This window comes from Pongo pygmaeus, chromosome 5, assembly GCF_028885625.2.
Source record: "Pongo pygmaeus isolate AG05252 chromosome 5, NHGRI_mPonPyg2-v2.0_pri, whole genome shotgun sequence".
NCBI lineage: Eukaryota > Metazoa > Chordata > Mammalia > Primates > Hominidae > Pongo > Pongo pygmaeus.
The window spans coordinates 127516647-127537109 of record NC_072378.2 but is presented as its reverse complement, the minus strand read 5'-3'; the positions used below and the strand labels follow the sequence as shown (position 1 = coordinate 127537109).

At 35.5% G+C, this 20463-nt stretch overlaps 1 protein-coding gene across 3 annotated transcripts in view; it reads left to right on the top strand.

The window, feature by feature from the left end:
• The window catches only part of ECHDC1 (ethylmalonyl-CoA decarboxylase 1), a 55220-nt gene extending 34873 nt beyond the window's left edge, over positions 1-20347 (top strand). For 2 of the 3 annotated variants that reach the window (XM_054490372.2, XM_054490370.2), the window contains exon 6: positions 18965-20347. In XM_054490372.2, the coding sequence (XP_054346347.1) occupies positions 18965-19373 (409 nt within the window). In that variant the 3' untranslated portion in view covers positions 19374-20347. The remainder of the gene's footprint in view (positions 1-18964) is intronic. The other variant, XM_054490373.2, reaches the window with a different exon arrangement.
• Positions 20348-20463: the final 116 nt, after the last annotated feature.

Sequence of the window (20463 nt, the reverse complement as noted above, 5' to 3'; positions counted from 1 at the left end):
TTATGCTATTTTGGTTTTTGTAGCTCTGTGGTAAAATTTGAAGTCAGGTAATGTGATTCCTCCAGGGCTGTTCTTTGTGCTGAGGATAGTTTTGGCTATTCTATGTTTTTTGTGGTTACATATAAATTTTAGGATCTTTTTTTCTATTTATGTGAAGAATGTCATTGGTATTTTGATGGGAATTACACTGAATATCTAGATTGCTTTGGGTAGAATGGACATTTTAACAATGTTGATTCTTCCAATCCATGAACATGGAATATCTTTTCATTTTTAACGTCCACTTCAATTTCTTTCATTGGTGTTTTATATAGACATGTTTCACTTCCTTGGTTAATTCCTAGGTATTTAATTTTATGTGTGGCTATTGTAAATGGGATTACTGTTTTGATTTCTTTTTCAAATTGTTCACTGTTTACATATAGAAAAGCTACTGATTTTTGTATGTTGATTTTTTATTTTGCAACTTTAGGCTTTTTCCAGACATAGATTGTATAATCTACAAACAAGGATAATTTGATTTCTTCCTTTCCAATTTGGATGCCCTTTATATCTTTTTCTTGTCTGATTGCTCTAGCTAGGACTTCCAGTACTATGTTGAATAACAGTTGTGAACGTAGGCATCCTTGTTGTGTTGTAGATCTTAGAGAGAAAGCTTTTACCTTTTCCCCATTCAGTATGATACTAACTGAAGGTCTGTCATATATAGCCTTTATTATGTTGATGTATGTTCCTTCTATACCTAGTTTCTTGGTAGTTTTTTTTATCATGAAGGGATATTGAATTTTATCAAATGCTTTTTCAGCATGAATCCAAATTATTATATAGCTTTTGTCCTTCATTCTGTTGGTATGATGTTTCACATTGACTGATTTGTGTATGTTGAACCATCCTTGCATCCCAGAGATAAATTTCACTTGGTCATGTTGAATGATCTTTTTAATATATTGTTGAATTCAGTTTGCTAGTATTTTGTTGATGATTTTTGCACCAATATTCATTGGAGATATTGGCGTATAGTTTTCTTTTTTTGATGTGTCTTTATCTGGTTTGGTATCAGGGTAATACTTGCCTCAGAGAATGAGTTCGGAAGTATCCCCTCCTCTATTTTTCAGAATATCAGAATAGTTTGAGTAGGATTGCGATTAGTTCTTCTTTAAATGTTTGGCAGAATTTAGCAATGAAGCCATTGCATCCTGGGCTTTTCTTTACTGGGAGACTTTTTATTACATCTTCAATCTCCTTACTAGTTATTGGTCTGTTCAGGTTTTGAATTTCTTCCTATTCAATCTTGGTAGGTTGTATGTGTCTAGGAATTTGTCTATTTCTTCTAGATTTCCCAATTTATTGACATGTAGTTGCTCATCGTAGCCACTAATAATCCTTGAATTTCTGCAGTATCAGTTGTAATGTCTCCTTTTTCATGTCTGGTTTTATTTATTTGGAATTTCTCTTCTTTTTTTCTTTGTTAGTCTGGCTAAAGATTTGTCAATTTTGTTTAGCTTTTCAAAAAAAAAACAACTTTTTGTTTCATTGCTCTTTTGTATTATTTTGTCTTTTTTTTTTTTTTTTTTTTGAGACAGAGTCTCACTCTGTCACCCAGGCTGGAGTGCAGTGGTGTAATCTCAGCTCACTGCAACCTCCTCCACCTCCTAGGTTCAAGTGTTTCTCCTGCCTCAGCCTCCTGAGTAGCTGGGATTACAGGTGCATGCCACCATGCCCAGCTAATTTTTGTATTTTTAGTAGAAATGGGCTTTCACCATGTTGGTCAGGCTGGTCTCAAACTTCTGACCTCGTGATCCGCCCGCCTTGGTCTCCCAAAGTGTTGGGATTACAGGCATGAGCCACCATGCCCAGCCAATATTTTTTAAATTTAGATTTCATTTATTTCTGCTCTGATCTTTAGTATTTCTTTTCTTCTACTAATTTTGGGTTTGGCTTGCTCTTGCTTTTCTAGTTCTTTAAGATGCATTATTAGGTTATTTAAAATTTTTCTTGTTTTTTGATGTAGGCACTTATAGCTATAAACTCCCTGTTAGTACTGCTTTTGCTGTATCCCATAGGTTTTGGTATGTTGTACTTCATTATAATTTGTTCTAAGAGAATTTTCAGTTTCCTTCTTAATTTTTTAATTGACCCATTGGCCATTCAGGAGCATATTGTCTAATTTCCATGTATTTGTGTAGTTTCCAAAATTCCTCTTGTTATTGATTTGTAGTTTCCATTGTGATCACAGAAGATGTTTATTATTTTAATTTTTTGAATATTTTAAGATTTGTTTTTTGACCAAACATACGGTCTACTTTTAAAAATGATCCATGTGCTGAGGAAAAGAATGTGTATTCTCCAGCTCTTGGATGAAATATTGCATAGATATCTATTAGGTACATTTGTTTCTATAGTGCAGATTAAGTCTGATGTTTCTTTGTTGATTTTTTGTCTCTAAGATCTGTCCAGTGCTGTATTAGTCCATTCTTGCATTGCTATAAAGAACTACCTGAGACTGGGTAATTTATAAAGAAGAGAGGTTTAATTGGCTCACAGTCCCACAGGCTGTACAGGAAGCATGGCTGGGGAATCCTCAGGAAACGTACAATCATGGCAGAAGATGAAGGGGAAGCAGGCACGTCCTACATGGCTGGAGCAGGAGAAAGAGAGAAAAGGGGGAGGGTACTACACACTTTTAAACAAGATCTCATGAGAACTCATTCACTATCACAAGAACACCAAGGGGGAAGGCTGCCCCCATGATCTAATCACCTCCTCCTACAACATTAGGGATTACAATTCTACATGAGATTTGGGTGAGGACACAAATCCAAACTGTATCAAATGCTGAACGTGGGGTGTTGAAGTCTCTAGCTATTATTGTATTGGGGCCTATCTCTCACTTTAGCTCTAATAATGTTTCCTGTATATATCTGGGTGCTCCAGTGATGGGTGGCATAAAAATTGTCATATCCTCTTGCTTAATTGACCCATTTATCATTATATAGTGACTTTCTTCATCTCTTCTTACAATTTTTGTCTTGAAATCTATTTTGTCTGAAATAAATATAGATACTCACGTTTTCTTTTTGTTTTCATTGGCATGGAATATCTTTTTCCATTCCTTTATTTTCAGTCTTTGTGTGTCTTTATAGGTGAAATGTGTTTCTGGTATGCAACAGATCATTTGGTCTTTTTTTTTTTTTTAATCCATCAACCAGTCTGTGTCTTTTGATTGGAGAGTTTAGTCCATGTACATTCAATATTATTATTGGTAGGTAAGGACTTACTCCTGCCATTTTATTTGTTTTTTGGGTTGTTTTGTGGTCTTCTCTTTCTTTTCTTCTTCCTTTTTGTGATGATGATGTTCTCAGTGATTTGATTTAGCTTCTTGCTTTTAATTGTTTTGTGTATCTTTTACGTTTTTTGGCTTGCGAATACTGCATCTTATTAGGCTTGCAAATACTATCTTATCACCCATTATTTTAAGCTGATAACAACTGAACATTGTTTGGATAAACAAACAAACATGCAAAAAGAAAATAATAAAAACTTTATGCCTTAACTTTATCCTCTGGCTTTTTAATTTTTTGCTGTATACTGTCTATGTCATGAAAAGTTGTAGTTATTATTTTTGATTGGTTCATCATTTGGTCTTTCTACTTAAGACACAGTTACAGTGTTCTAATATTCTGTGTTTTTCTGTATGCTTACTATTATCAGTGAGTTTTTTACCTTCAGATGATTTCTTATTGCTCATTGACATCATTTTCTTTCTGATTAGAGTGCTCCCTTTAATATTTCTTGTAGGACAGGTCTGGTGTTGATGAAATCCCTCAGGTTTTGTTTGTCTGGAAGTCTTTATTTCTCTTTCATGTTTGAAGGTATTTTTGCAGAATATACTATTCTAGCATAAAATGATTTTTCCTTCAGCACTTGCAATATGTTGTACCATTCTCTCCTGGCCTGTAAGGTTTTCACTGAAAAGTCTTCTTCCAGACATATTGGAGCTTAATTGTGTGTTGTTTCTTTTCTCTTGCTGCTTTTAGGATCCTTTCTTTATTACAGACCATGTTTTTATCCTTGACCTTTGGAAGTTTATTAAATGCTTTGAGGTACTTTTGTTTGGGTTCAATCTGCTTTGCTGCTCTATAACCTTCTTGTACTTGGATATTGATATCTATCTCTAGGTGTTAGAAGCTCTTTGTTGTTATTCCTTTGAATAAACTTTCTAACCCTGTCTCTTGCTCTACTTCTTCTTTAAGGCCAATAACTCTTAGATTTGCCCTTTTGAGACTATTTTCTATATCCTGTAGGGATGCTTTTTTATCTTTCTTCTTTTGTCTTCTCTGACTATATTTTCAAATAGCCTGTCTTCAAGCTCACTAATTCTTCTGCTAGATCAGTTCTGCCATAAAAAGACTCTGATGCATTCTTCAATAGTATGCCAGTTGCATTTTTCAGCTCTAGAATTTCTGCTTGGTTCTTTTTATTTCAATCTTGTTCTTAAATTTATCTGATAGGATTCTGAATTCCTTCTCTGTGTTATCTTGAATTTCTTTGAGTTTTCTCAAAACAGCTACTTTGAATTCTCTGTCTGAAAAGTCACGTATCTCTTTTTCCAGTATTGGTCTGTGGTGCCTTGTTTAGTTCATTTGGTGGGTACATGTTTTCCTAGGCGGCCTTGGTACTTGTAGATGTTCTTTGGTATCTGGGCATTGAAGAATTAGGTATTTATTATAATCTTCACAGTCTGAGCTTATTCGTAGTGGTCCTTCTTGGGAAGGCTTTCTAGATATTCAGAAGGACGTAGGTGTTGTGATCTAAGCTGTATCTGCTTTAGAGGGCACCCGAAGCCCCGTAATGCTGTGGTTCTTGCAGACTTGTGGAGATACTGCCTTGATGGTCTTGGAGAAGATCCGGAAGAATTCTCTGGATTACCAGGCAGAGACTCTTGTTCTCTTCCTTTACTTTCTCCCAAACAAATGAAATCTCTCTCTCTCTCTCTCTCTCTGCTGAGTCCCGTGGAGCTGAGGGTGGAGTGAACCAAGTAACCCTATGGCCACCGCCACTAGGACTGTGCTGGGTCACATCTGAAGCTAGCACAGCACTGAGTCTTGCCCAAGGCCTTCCATAACCACCCCCTGTATACCGCCTATGTTCACTTGAGGGACTAGGACTCTGCAATCAGCAAGTGGCAAAGCCAGCCAGGCCTGTGTTCTTCCCTGCAGAGTGGTGATTTCCACTAGACTCTGGACAAGTCCAGAGGTGCTGTCTGGGAGCCTGACACTAGAGTCAAAAACTTTAGAAGTCTAGCTGGTGTTCTGACTTGCCTGAGCTGTAACTCAGACCACAAGACGTAGACCTTTCCAAAGGTAGAGGAGTGTCGGCCCATGGCCACTGTCACCACTGCCTCACAGGGAATACTGCCAAATGATCATTAATATTACAGTAAAAATCTGTTACCTAGTGTAGCCACCTTCATCAATAACCCTAGCTAGATCTTCAGGATCACTTGCTGCAGCTTCTGCATTACCCCTTACTGCTTCACTTTGCACCTTTATATTATGGAGATGACTTCTTTCCTTAAACCTCATAAACCAACCTCTGCTGGCGTCAAACTTCTTCTGCAGCTTCCTTACCTCTCTCAGCCTTTGTAGTGTTGAAGAGAGTTAGAGCCTTGTTCTGGATTAGCCTTTGGCTTAAGGAAATGCTGTGGCTGGTTTGGTCTTCTATCCAGACCACTACAACTTTCTTCATATCGGCAATAAGGCTGTTTCGCTTCCTTATTATTCATGTGTTCACTGGATTAGCACTTTGAATTTCCTTCAAGAACTTTCCTGTTGTATTCACAACTTGGCTTTTACCCTGAATTTTATGGTAATTACTTTCTTGTTTTCCTTTATAGTTTTATAAGCTAAATATTCTATAATAAATATATTTTTTATTTTTTGACTTCATATAAATGGCATCATATAGTAGTAGAAATAGAATGAGAAAAGCTTCAGTATGCTAACTTATGAAAAACAGTAAATTTTATATTTTTCTTTTTTATAATTTATGACTCAGGTTTCAATTCATCAGTTAAAATATGTCACTTCATGCTCACACAAATTGAGATTTTCCAGTTTTTTTGGTATATAAGACAGTTTACAGAAATCCTAGCCTCTTGAAAACTAGTGTTCAATAATGCACAAAATTTTTATGCACAATAAAAAAAGTTATTTTATATGACAGTGCCCTCTGCTGTCATCAGTGCAGATTGCATTAGAATGTTGCTGTTATTACATTTTATTCTGTGAGGAGGAAGCAGTCATTGGCTTTATGCTTGATATGAGACTAAATAGGAAATGCTCTATGTGTGAAAGTATTAAATGCATTCCTCATTTTACACTGAAATACAGGTAGTTATGAAATATATAATTTCAACACATATATAAATATAAAATGTACGTCTAAGTATATAATTAAAAGAATTTTAAGGCTGGGCACGGTGGGTCAGGCCTGTAATCCCAGCACTTCGGGAGATCAAGGTGGGTGGATCACCTGAGGTCAGGAGTTCGAGACCAGCCTGGCCAACTTGGTGAAAACCTGTCTCTACTAAAAATACAAAAATTAGCCGGGCATGGTGGCGGGCTCCTGTAATTCCAGCTATTCAGGAGACTGAGGCAGGAGAATCACTTGAACCCGGGAGGCGGAGGTTGCAGTGAGCTGAGATCGCGCCACTGCACTCCAATCTAGGCAACAAGAGTGAGACTCTGTCTCAAAAAGAGAGAAAAAAAAAGAAGCTACATGCAAGTGTGCATTATTACACTGAAAAATCCTCTATGTAAAAGGAAATGAAAATTAAGACTTTTTAGATGTTATTTGGAACAAGTGAAAACCCTCTAACATAGATTCCGGTGTTCACCTTTATTAGACTTTTGTACCAATCTTCATATTGATTTCTCATCTATGTTTAAGTGTAGTTAGGGTTTAGGACAAAAAAGCACAATACCAGGAAAAATAATCAGAGATTATTTAATCCTTTAATACTGCTAAATTGCCTAGCTATCATTCTCTAATTGAAGAAAATGTAATGCATCCTAGAGCTTCATTAAATATTTAATTTTATTTGTTACAGGATGTCTGAGGGTACTGCCTACTCTCAGTATCTGGATATACCAGGTGCTTTTGTTGAAAAGCTTCTGATGAAAACTTACTCATTTTTGAACCAGCTTTTCTGAAAGTGGTGTCTGTTAAACGTATTTTAGCACCCACATGTGCTAGGCACAGCCATTCACAAACCTTGTGTCTTGGGTTTTTGTTTCATTTTTCTAGTAATAGGTTTTTGTTATAGTTTACAAAATTATTGGTCTGCAATCGATTAGAAAGTTTTTTTTAAAAATGAAGAAGAAATTGATCCTTGACCAGAGAAATTTGACAAGCACTGTCCTAGGCTACTCAGCCCTTTTAAAACCCACATACCAAAAGCAACTATAGTTCTTAAATGTTAGAGGCTAATAGAGAGGATTGCATACTGAATGAATTACATTACTAGCCCCAGTTTCCAGGAAGTGATAAATCAGTACAAGTTCCTCTAGCTGATTTTTTCCCCTTAATTTTATCAGTACCTCATCAGTTACTTTCTATGACAGATTGTTTTAATTATTTCCTAAGAATGTCTGCTTGTTCTAAAAAAACACCGAAAGCTTTCATAGCATTTGCTAAAAAGATAAGTTCCTTCTTTATTTGTGTTGGCCCTTTTCGCTTGTTTAACTTTCTTACCTTGGAGAATTGCCTGGAATTCACTCAACTGACATTTTCATCCATGCCAATGGAAGTACTTCAGCAGATGGAGATACACTTAATATGAATATATAAAAGAAATGAACTCATGTAGCATTCTAACACTGTCCCCTTCCTGCAAAACCCTGTGAGCACCAGCTGGTAATAGATGTAATGTATACGTATGTCAGAAACACTCAGTTCTACTTTGCATAGATAGACCCTCACTTGAGTCATACTTTTCATGTAAAATATTCCAAGAGAAAATGGCTTTTAAAAAACATTTTTAAAAGCAAAAGACTAACATGAATTAAAAATTGGCATTTCTCAATGGTCAGAATCTAGTCAAGCATTATGTTTCCATTTTAGTGACAAAATTAATGTGAGGAAATGAAAAGCTAGATATGCAGTAATATAGCCTCTCATTTTTTAATGCACCTTGACAAATTAAAGATATTTAGAATGAAATATAAATTAAGAAAATGCTAATACATGTAGTAGTTTTCTATTGCTGCTATAACAAACTACCACAAATTTTGTGGCTTAAAACAGCACATTATTATCTCACAGATGTATAGGTCTGAAGTCCAGCTGGGCTCAGCTGGTTTTTCTAAACCTTGTCTCATGAGACCAAAATATAAGTGTCAGTTAGAGTGGGCTCTGAAGACTCTAAGGGAGGATTCACTCCCGGGCTCATTCAGGTTCCAACTGGTAGAATTTGGTTACACGCACTTGAAGGACTGAAGTCCCTGTTTCCTTGCTGCCAGATCGGGGACGAGTCTTTGCTCCTAGAGGCTTTCTGAATTCCTTCTCATGCTTTCCATGTGGCTCCTCCAGCAGTGGTGAGTCAAGTTCCTCTCATACTTTGAATCTCTCTTATTTATCCTTATGCTGCATTTCTCTGACTACAGCTGGAAAAATTTCTCTGCTTTTAAGTGTTCTCATGATTAGATTGGGTCCACTCAGATAATCCAGGATAATTTTCCTATTTTAAGGATTTAACTTTAGTTACATCTGCAGTCTCTTTTGCCATGTATGGTAACACATGCACAGTTGCCAGGGATTAGGTTATCTCTTCAGGGCCAATCTACCTACCACGTATGGGCTTGGCATAGGGAATTTAACTGTCAGATTTGTTGCTAACTTTTATATTTCTATTTGATTGCCAGTGAAAAGTGATAATTTTGTTACTCTAAGTTAATTTTGTAAACTGTATTTTTATTTTTTTAAATGCTTGCTTAGATACTTTTTAGAAAACAGTAATAGTACCCACATACAGTCATGTATTGCTTAATGATAGGAACACATTATGACAAATGTGTCATTAGATGATTTTGTTGTTGTGCAGACATCATAGTATGTAGTTAAACAAACCTAGTGATACCATCTAGGGCGCAGCTTACTACATACCTCTGCTGTATGGTATAGCTTATTGCTCCTAGGCTACAAACCTGTAAAGCCTGTTACTGTATTGAATACTATAGGCAGTTGTAACACAATGGTAAGTATTTGTGTGTCTAAATGAAAAGGTACAGTAAAAATACCGTATAAAAGATAAAAAACTGAACGCTCATATAGGGTATTTATGGTGAATGGAGCTTGCAGGACTGAAAGTCGCTCTGGGTAAGTGAGTGAGTGGCAAGTGATTGTGAAGGCCTAGGACATTACTGTACACTTAGAATGTACTCCTTTTACTTTTATATATAAAAAATTAAATGTAAACAGCCTCAGGCAGGTCCTTCAGAAGAAATTCCAGAAGACAGCATTAACTGTAACTTGTATACTATATAAGCTTTTTAATTTTAAAAAACTTTTTTATTCTTTTGTAATAGCACTTCATATAAAACACAAACACATTTTACAGCTGTACAAAAGTATTTTCTTTTTTTATATCCTTATTCTATAAGCTTTTTCTATTTTTATTGTATTCATCTTTTTTAAAAGTTTGTTTTTTTTGTTTGTTTTGTTTTTATTAAAAGCTAAGACAAACACACACATTAGTCTAGGCCTACATAGAGTCAGGATCATCCATATCATTGTCCTACCCCTCCACATATATCATTGTCCTACCCTTCCACATCTTACCCCACTGGAACATCTTCAGGGGCAGTAACATGCATGGAGCTCTGATCTCCTATGATGATAATGCTGTCTTCTGGAATTCCTCCTGAAGGACCTGCCTGAGGCTATTTTACATTTAATTTTCTACATATAAAAGTAAAATAACACTCTTAAATAACATAAAAAGTATAGGTCAGGTGTGGTGGCTTATGCCTGCAATCCCAGCATTTTGGAAGGCCAAGGCAGGAGGATTGCTTGAGCTCAGGAGTTGGAGATCAGCCTGGGCAACATAGTGAGACACAAAAAATAAAAAAAATAGCCAGCCATGGTGGCACACGCCTGTAGTCCCATTACTGGGGGAGGATGAGGCAGGAGGATCGCTTGAGGCCAGGAGGTCAAGGCTGCATTGAGCCATTATGGCACCACTGCACTCCAGTCTGGGGGACAGAGTGAGACCCCTTCTCAAAAAAAAAAAAAAAAAAAAAAGTATGGTACAGTAAATACCCGAAACCATTAACATGGTCATTTATTATTATCAAGTATTATGTAATGTACATAATTGTACGTGCTATACTTCTGTACAGGTAGCAGTGCAGTAAGTTTGTTTTTAACAGCATCACCACAAAAATGTGAGTAAAGCATTGTTCTATGACATTACAATGGCAATGATGTCACCAGGCTATAGAAATTTTTCAGCCCCATTATAATCTTATGGGACCATTGTCATACAGTCCACTGCTGGCTGAAATGTTGTTATTCAGTGCATGACTGTATACCTAATTTATAAAGGATTCTCTGATACAGACATTATTTTAAACATAATTATACCTGTAGTATGGATGGTTAGCTTGGTTTCAAGATCAAGATTCCAGAATGTGCTTCAGGAGGTACTTAAAACACTCATTCCTTGATTCTACTTTCTAATTCCAGTTATTCTAAAAACATGCAAAAATAGAGAAAAATCTCTCAAAACTACCTTAGAAAATAGAAAATGACAAACTCAGATGCTTGGCTTTTAGCATCAACTTTTGGCAAAAAAAAAAGCATGTACACATTTTTATATGTCTAATATTTAATATTTTGCTATTGAATTTGGTGTGAGAGAGAAACTGGAATTGTATTTTTTGATTTTTAATTTTGAAATAATTACAAACTTGCAGAAAAGGCATGAGAGTAATACAAATAATTTCCCTGTGCCATTCATTCAGGTCCAACAATTTTTAACATTTTGCTATTGTGTTTTATCTTTGTGTATCATATATTTTTTTCACCCAGACTAAGGGTAAATAAAGTATTGTACTGTGTCCAAAAGTTACTTACATTAGTTCACTGTTGTTTTTGTTGTTTTTCCTTCTTTGATGTTGAAATGGTCTTGGGTGAATGGTCTTGTTGTCTGAGGTGTTATCTGAGTTCCTTGTCTCACAATCAAGAAAATTAAGGAGCGTGGACACAAGGGGGAGGTTGGAGTCAAAGTTTAATAAGTGAAAGAAGAAAGCTCTTTGTAGTGGAGAGGGGGCCCAAGTGGGTTGCTGTTTTTACAGTTGAATCCAAAAACTTTTATAAGAAACTCCCTTCATCTCTGTAGCTATTTGTGTAATTCTCCTTATCTCTGCAGCTGTGGGTATGTCTTGGGTAAGCACAAAGTGAAGCTTCTCTTGTTTGTGTAACTGCAGATCTGTTTCAGGTAAGCCCACCCCCATTCCTGTGCAAGTTCCCACAGAGCCTACCATGTATATGCCTGAAAAGGGGAGGAACCTTTTTCCTGGAAGCCCACTAATCACACAAAGGAAAAAAGGCTTCTCTGTTGGGCCTTGCTTTCTTATTAGTGTAGTTGCAGTTTAGTTTTTCCCCAGGCTGTTCTGTTTGTGCCTGTAGCTGTGATTTTTCAGGCTATTTCTCCAAGGACTAGCCTTAGCTGTCTGCTTGATTTTTCCTTTTCTTCTCCCTCAATGTGATTTCATTTGAAAATACCTTGCTTTAGTTTTTGCATTCAGTTTAAATTTTTTCCCATTTCCAGCCTTATTTTATGTCTTGAATATGTTAAAATGTTGTAGTGAATAACTATATTTTTTAGTAATACTAATGGCATATCTTAAGGATAAACACTAGAAATAGGATTGCTGAACCAAAAGTTAAATAAATATTAATGAGCTAATGAATATTTATTATTGCCAAATTTTCTTCCATAAGAGATAGACAAGTCTTGCATTTCCTCTAGTCTATTTCACTTAGCCTTGTCAACAGAGCCTACTATTAAGCTTTTGAATTTGCCAATTTCATGGGTAAGGAACAATATTTCAGCATAGTTTTAATATGCATTTGTTTCTTTTCTTTTTTCTTTTTTTTCTTTTTGAGGCAAGGTCTTGCTCTGTCTAACCTAGGCTGGGGTATATAGTGGTACGATCACTGTTCACTGCAACTTCTGCCTCTAGGACTCAAGTCATCCTCTCACCTCAGCCTCCGGAGTAACTGGGACTACAGGCGTGCACCACCACACTTGGCTAATTTTTATATTTTTTGTAAAGACGGAGTTTCGTCATGTTGCCCAAGCTGGTCTCAAACTTGTGAGCTCAAGTGATCCACAGCCTCCCAAAGTGCTGAGATTGCAGGCATGAGCCACTGCGCACAGCCCATTTCTATTAAAGTGCAGTTGATTATAGTTTCATATGTCTTAAGGAGCATTAAAAAAATTTTTTTGGTGAATTATTTATTTATATTTTGCTTATTTCTCAACAGGATATTTGGTTTTTTCCTCCAGTTTTTTAAAGTTCTTCAAGTATTAGGGATAATGTCATTATCTGTGAAATGTTTTGCATATATTTGCTCAGCTTGTTTTTTGACTTTGCTTGTTTTTTGTTTTTATTCTTTTTTTCCACGCAAGCCTTTTTAAAAAAACATGGTCCACTTTGGGAGGCTGAGGCAGGGAGATCACGAGATCAGGAGTTTGAGACCAGCCTGGCCAATATGGTGAAACCCTGTCTCTACTAAAAATATAAAAAAATTTAGCCGGGTGTGGTGGCGCACGTGTAGTCGCAGCTACTCTGGAGGCTGGGGCAGGAGAGTCACTTGAACCTGGGAGGCGGAGGTTGCAGTGAGCCAGGGTCGTGCCACTGCACTCCAGCCTGGGCAATGGAGTAAGACTCCATCTAAAAAAAAAACAGACACACACACACAAAAGTAGTCATATCTATCAATCTTTTTAAAAGTTGCATCTGGATTTCGAGTGGTAGTTTAAAAGCCTTTCCATATATCAAGGTTACAGAAAAGTTCATGTGTGTTTCTTCTAGTACTTGAATGGTTTTGTGTTTTACATTTATATATCTAATCCATTTTGAGCTTATTTTCATGTATGCTGTGAGTAATGGATCTTATTTCATCTTTTTTCCAAATGGCAATTTGTCCCAATACTATTTGTTTTAGAAAGCCTTGTGTGTTCCAGTGATTTGAGGTGACACCTGATCATGTACTAGATTTCCACTTGCAGTTAGGTCTGTTGAGAGATTTTCTGTTGGTCTGTTCTTTCCAATTTTTCTCTAAAATGATTAATGCTGTGATAATTACCTTATGCAAAAGGCTTTATCCACATTTCAGATTATTTCCTGAAAATAAATCATGTAAGTAGCACAAATACTTAATGAAAGGATATGCAGTGTTCAAGGCTTTTGATAATAGCCACGTTATCTTCTAGGAAAGATTCTACCAATTTATATTACCACCAGCAGAAAGTAAGTGTCTATTTGAGAGCATCCTTTCTTACAATGAGTATAATCTTTTAAGATATCTTTTATAATTTTGATAATCAAAAATTATATTTAAATTTTATTTGCCTTTTTAGAGATTTTTGGTGATGCATAAATTTTCATATGTTGGTTGATTTATATGTGTATGAATTCTCTGCATTTTCTTTTCCCATTTCTCGTTTGGGGTATTGAGCTCTTTATACACCAAATGAAAAGCACATTTTTATTCCTTTATCTCCCTAGTGAAATAAAATTCTCAACTATCCAATTTAGAGCCTACCTATCTGATTTGTTTTCAATCTCTAATGCTGTTTTCATGAATATAAATAACCCTCAGCCAAGGTATTAGCATTTCCAGCTGCTACCCATTAGTTCAAAGTATATTATAAAGAAAGGGAGCTGTAAACATTCTTATCCCAAGGGAACTTACAAGGTAGCCTTTTGCACTTTGGGAGGCCGAAGTGGGTGGATCACCTGATGCAAGGAGTTCGAGACCAGCCTGGCCAACATGGTGAAACCTCGTCTATACTAAAAATACAAAAATTAGCCAGGCGTGGTGGTGGGCACCTGTAATCCCAGCTACTTGGGAGGCTGAGGCAGGAGAATCACTTGAACCCAGGAGGCAGAGGTTGCGGTGAGCCAAGATCGTACCACTACACTCCAGCCTGGGCAACACAGTGAGACTCTGTCTCAAAAAAAAAAAATACTGGCTTCATAATTAAAGTACAATATTACACACACTTGCACACACACAAATAAATGCATGCACACACACAATCCCACCCCCACCCCAATTCGAAAATAACAAATCCCATTTTTTATTTGGAAGTAACTTTACTCTGAATACGAGATGTCCACCTCAGGAAGCAGTCACACTGCCTATGTTGCTTTGTTTTGTAGTTACCACATTACTTGGAAGTTCTTACTTTAGAGCTGTGACATCAAGAAAATCTACCTCTGATCATGCCAGGATTACTAAATGTTAAAATCAGACTTCAATATCACAAAACATTTTTATATCTGCTCCCCCCTCACAACCACACAACAAATAAAAGTTTTCACACATTCGACTATATACCTTCTTACTCAAGCAGTCTGTTTGCATATAATGAATGGAAACTCATGAAGCCAATCATCTGAGACTTGGAAATCAGAAAGGTGAGATTATAGGGAGATTTTTTGGGTTCTTTCTCTTTTCCATAGTTTGTTTTGTGATGTTATAGATGGTAGAAAACAAAAGGGAGAAGGTGCCAGGAAAATATATGTGTGAACAAGTAAGTTTATGTTCGAGGCATAATTTTAAAGTATTGTTTGTGGTCAGAGATGCTGTTGCTAATTCTATAATTTTCTATGCTATATTTCCCCATGCGAGCAAGTTTACTTTGTTGTCTTTGGCCCTTTATGCAATCAGTGTAAAAGGACTAGCAGTTTCTGGCCTTACACTAAAGCTTCTTTATATTTAAATCAGTGATTCCAAACTTTAAATGTATAACATCATGTTAATTTTGTAACATCAATGGTTTTCTTTAAAATTTCAAGATATTTATCTTGTTACTTGTATTGGACAGTTCTAAGAAATCTTAGAGGGTTAACTGTCTTGCCTGTTTTTTAAAAAAGATCAGCTTGCAATCTTCTGCTTCAACCATATCTGTAGTAGAATACAGCATTATTTCTAACTTTATTTGGCAATATAAAAATTGAATATTTCTGTGCTCTCCATTTATAAAACCAACATCGAAGAAGGAGAGTATTTGCTGGTTATACAGTGTTGAGTATAGCTCTTTTACTCTGAATATTTTAGAGATTATGTGATTTTAGTCCAGGGGACAACTTTATACTACTTCACTAGCAGAAACACTACTGTTATTTTTATGGACCTATCAATACCACCAACTTAATAGTATTAAAAGCTAGTATACATAGAGTTTATTATGTATCAGACTACAAAATATATACAACTTTTATATTTCCAAATAAAAGTAGGTAATACTGTATTCTCTTGTAGATGTGTTTGAGGCAATTTCACACAGATGTTTTAAAACATACAGACACACTCTTATCTATAAAAGAATTGTGGAATACGTATGTTCAAAGTATCTATCAAGAGACGCAGAGATGTTAAGTAACTTCCTAAGATCTAGAGATGAATCTTCTTCTCCTCTTTGTACCACGTTTCTTTTGCCTTTGCTGTATTTTACAATGTGTGATATGTAGCCAGTCTAGTGGCCATCCTAGGATTTCAAGCCCAGCAGTCTGGCTTCTGAGTGTATGCACTTCACATCAAAGCTGTACACTCTTCCAATTCAATTATTTATATTTCCATCCTTCACAGAATTTACTAGAAGTACCTTGCTTTAATAATCAACATTACAAAAAGGCTGTTTTTTTGCAACTTTTCCACTAAAAACTTCCTATTTTAGTAAAATTTGGTAATTTCTTTTTAGAATGTTCTTGAATACATTTGTTCAAAGACCTGAAACTTAAGAGTTAACTCATCAAAAAGTAGTAACTCACTGAACAGTCCTTCATGGTATCATCAACACTTGACTTTGTATCACCTGTCAAAGGTGAAACTCCTTCCCCAGTTATGAGTAGTCTTTCTTATAACATTGTTTCATCCAGACAGTAGTAACAAGAAATATATCCACATTTGATTAATCTCATCTCCTTTGCCCCAGGATGTCAGAGGAAATTTTAAACATTGCCAATGATTATGCTATTAAACAGTCAGAAGACTTATCATTCTTTTACTTGTCAAAATAAGCAAGTTTAATATGGTTTTATAAATTGAGTCTGTCATACGTCTTCAAAATTATAAGAGCTAAGTCTTCCATTACTCTACATAGATTATCCCTTGCAATAATTATATTACCAGGTAACTGCACCTAAACTCTAGAAAGAATTAGTGTATAATCCTGTAGGGTCTATCAGGAAACTATTTTGGGATATATCTTGTAGTTAATATAATGTCCTTCTTAAATTAGGTTTTTCAGCATTTTAAATTGTATATTTAAACTTTCATTTTTAGGTTAAGAGTCCTGTAAAGGTTACCATCTGAATGCTCTGTTTATTAGAGGAAACTACTTGTGTTCTTTTGTCACCAATGATTTTTTTGGTCATATTTATTTAATATATATTTAATGCATATCAGTACACAAGCACACCCGAGTTATACAATTTGCAAAGAATGGATGTTAGATTTTGATCACAAAAGGTATTTTTACAAGGATAACCTCAAGATTTGTTGGAGTTGTAAAATATGATTCCAAAAGACACACTTTACCTTATAAAATAAGGCAAATGGAAAAAAATCACCATAGAGATGATGATTTTTCTTTAGAAGCAAATAATTCCAAATATGAATGTGCTTAAGTAGGTAATAACTTTTGTTGTCATAAGCTCATCTACATTATTCCAACATCTAGGACTTTAACCAGTTTTTATGTTCAGCTGATTCTAAATGAATTTATTCCTGGCATAGTCCTTTACTCCGTTACAGGCACAGCTCTGAACCAATTCTAGGATTCAATTCAGAACAATTACATATTTAATGTATTATGTAAAAAGCTTTATAGGATTCGGTTCAATATTGACAATATTCCTAACAATATTAGACATTATTTCTGTAATTTCTATTCCTTTTGATATTGTTTTCTGTTTAACAAGGCAGTACTCCTCTTACAATATTGTGATAAATTCAGATTTTTATAAGACTTGTTCTTTTTTCCTCCCAATTTTAAAATTATTTCTTGAAAACTATTATTTTTCATAGCTATTTGCCTCTAGAAGCAATTGTTCATAATGGAGGCATATTTTCCTTTGTAGAAATTCACAACTGTGAAGAGAAAGTTTCCCAGTGAGTTAATATGTGGGCATTTGTCAGAATTCTCTCAGGTCAAAGACTGAGTTTTTTGTTCTTAGTGCTAATAGAACCAAATCACCTGCATTTGAGTATTTAACACGTTGGAAAGCCAAACCAACTTAAGGTCTTCTTTTTTGTAATGAGTAATTTGAAAGTGAAAGCTTCTTGAAGCATGCAGTCAAAATAAAACGCACGGGCAGCATTTTCTAAATCGTGTAGCTTTACTCAGTCTGTTGAACTGGCAAATGTGAGGCCGTTTGCTATGCCCACCAATTTCTTTGTTAACTCCCCTTTATTGTTATACTTTATTATTAATCATCCTATTCATAAAAATCCCATGATTGGGGAAAATGAACCTGTTAGGGAAACTCACTGCTATCAGTCTAATCCAAGCCACTATCAATAACTTTCTTACTGGTATCCCTGCTTCCACCTTGTCTAGCTATTATGTGTACCATGAAGATAACTGAAGCCAACCTGCCTGGGTTTAAATCCTAGCTCTGCAATAGCTGTATTGCCAGTTCCTTAAAAAACTGGTATAAGAGCTTTGAAATGCTAAATCAGTTCTTCATGCACATGGCAACTACAGCAGCCCTTCTAAAATATCAGATGCTAATGCTTTGGTTGACCTCCTCTAAATAACTTTACAGTTAAAAAATAAATAAAATCCGAACTCCTTACTAAGGCCTGTAAGTATGCTTCTCATTTTATCCTCCATGTTCCAGTTACACTGTACTCGTCCCCAGAGATACTAAGCAGTTCTCTACTTCAAGACTTTTGCACTTGAAATTCCTTCTTCCTGGAACATCTTTTCCCAGATTTTTGCATTGCTCATTTCCTCAGGTAGCTGCTCAAATATTGTGTCCTTCTTCATCCAAAATAGCACACCCCCAACACACATATCCTCAATTCATTAGTCTCCTGCCTCATTTTCTTTTTCTCTTTTTGCTATAAAGCACTCATTGCCACTGACTTTATATGGTTTAGTGCCTTTCTCTCCAAACTGAAAACAAGCTCCTGAGCACAAGGATTTTATTTTGGTCATTCCTGTAGTCTCAGCACCTAAACCACCACCTGGCACTGGTAGTTCTTAGTAAATACTGGCTGAATAGATGCTGTATTTAAAAAGCATTTTTCCCCCCTAAGGACTTTTGAGAACCTTAACTTACTATGCTTTTTGGTTTGTTTTTCTTAGTATGCACCTAACATTTCCTACTCCCATACTTTCACTTGATGCACATCCTCTCATTAGGTCACTACTCACTTAAGAAAGATCAACTTTGGGCTTTTAGAAACAGAAGGTTCTTGTTTGCAAAGGGTAAACAAGCACAACAAAAAAATGATACTGTTTTCAAAGGGAAGTTTTAAATACTATTAGTAAATTAAATTCTAGATGAAACAGCCATATTTTTCAAACATTGTTTTTAATATATCTACCTATAAAGATCTATGGAGAGTTCACATCAGATCATGAATGGGTAGTACTTTATGATTAGAGCATACAGAGAGAGTTACAATTAAGCTTTTCTTCTTTTTTCTCTTACAGGTTAATGACTCCAGAGAGTAAGATCAGATTCGTCCACAAAGAGATGGGCATAATACCAAGCTGGGGTGGCACCACCCGGCTAGTTGAAATAATTGGAAGTAGACAAGCTCTCAAAGTGTTGAGTGGGGCCCTTAAACTGGATTCAAAAAATGCTCTAAACATAGGAATGGTTGAAGAGGTCTTGCAGTCTTCAGATGAAACTAAATCTCTAGAAGAGGCACAAGAATGGCTAAAGCAATTCATCCAAGGGCCACCGGAAGTAATTAGAGCTTTGAAAAAATCTGTTTGTTCAGGCAGAGAGCTATATTTGGAGGAAGCATTACAGAACGAAAGAGATCTTTTAGGAACAGTTTGGGGTGGGCCTGCAAATTTAGAGGCTATTGCTAAGAAAGGAAAATTTAATAAATAATTGGTTTTTCGTGTGGATGTACTCCAAGTAAAGCTCCAGTGACTAATATGTATAAATGTTAAATGATATTAAATATGAACATCAGAATTACTTTGAAGGCTACTATTAATATGCAGACTTACTTTTAATCGTTTGAATATCTGAACTCATTCACCTCATTTCTTGCCAATTACTCACTTGGGTGTTTACTGCGTAATCTGGAACATTTAGCTAAAATATACACTTTTGGCTTAAAAATTATTGCTGTCAATTCCAATAATAATTCTTAGCTTATAACCAAAGAGCAGTGTTTAAAAGGAGAGCTTCTATACAAAACCTATTCCTGGTGTTACTTTTCATAAAATTTTTGTTCTGTCCTACCTGGAAATAATTTACTAAAATAACTGAATGAGTGTTGCTGCTAAAGAACAAAAATGGGGAGGTATCAGGGAACAAGAAAACAAGAAAGGTTATGATCAATCATTTTCTTCTGCTCCAAACAGCCGGAGTAAAATTCATGGGAAATGGCCCTTCATTTAAAAAAAGATGTACCTCACTACCCACTACAAATTTGGAACTTTATTTGATCTTTTCAATAATTAGTTTTCTATTGTAAATTATCTACCAAACAGTGGTAGCCATGACTATCTTTCAAAAGTAAATGTAATAAAAATGCACAACATGAAATTTTTATAATCATCCCAGCAATACACTTTTCAAAAAATGTGAAAGTCAAAGAATTAAGTTCTAGTTCTGACTCATCATAAGAGGTCAAAAGTATTTGCTACTGTAACACTCAATTCACATTTGAGAATCATGGTAAAAATAACTTGCATTTGTCTTATCATCATGATCCTACTGTTGAGTTAGGAAAATATGGTTAGACTCACGTTACTTTTTTTCAGAGGTAAACTCTAGATTACTGTGTCAATCCAATACTATTTGGCCATAGATGTAAAAACTACCAAATAAAAGTGGATTTTGTGTAAAGTGAATTCATGTCTGCTAACACTGTTAAGTCTGCCATTTAATCCAGAGTGTTAGACTACTAATGAATATAGTAAGGAAAATATAAAATATTGATGGTATATGCTATTTGAGGAATTTAAGT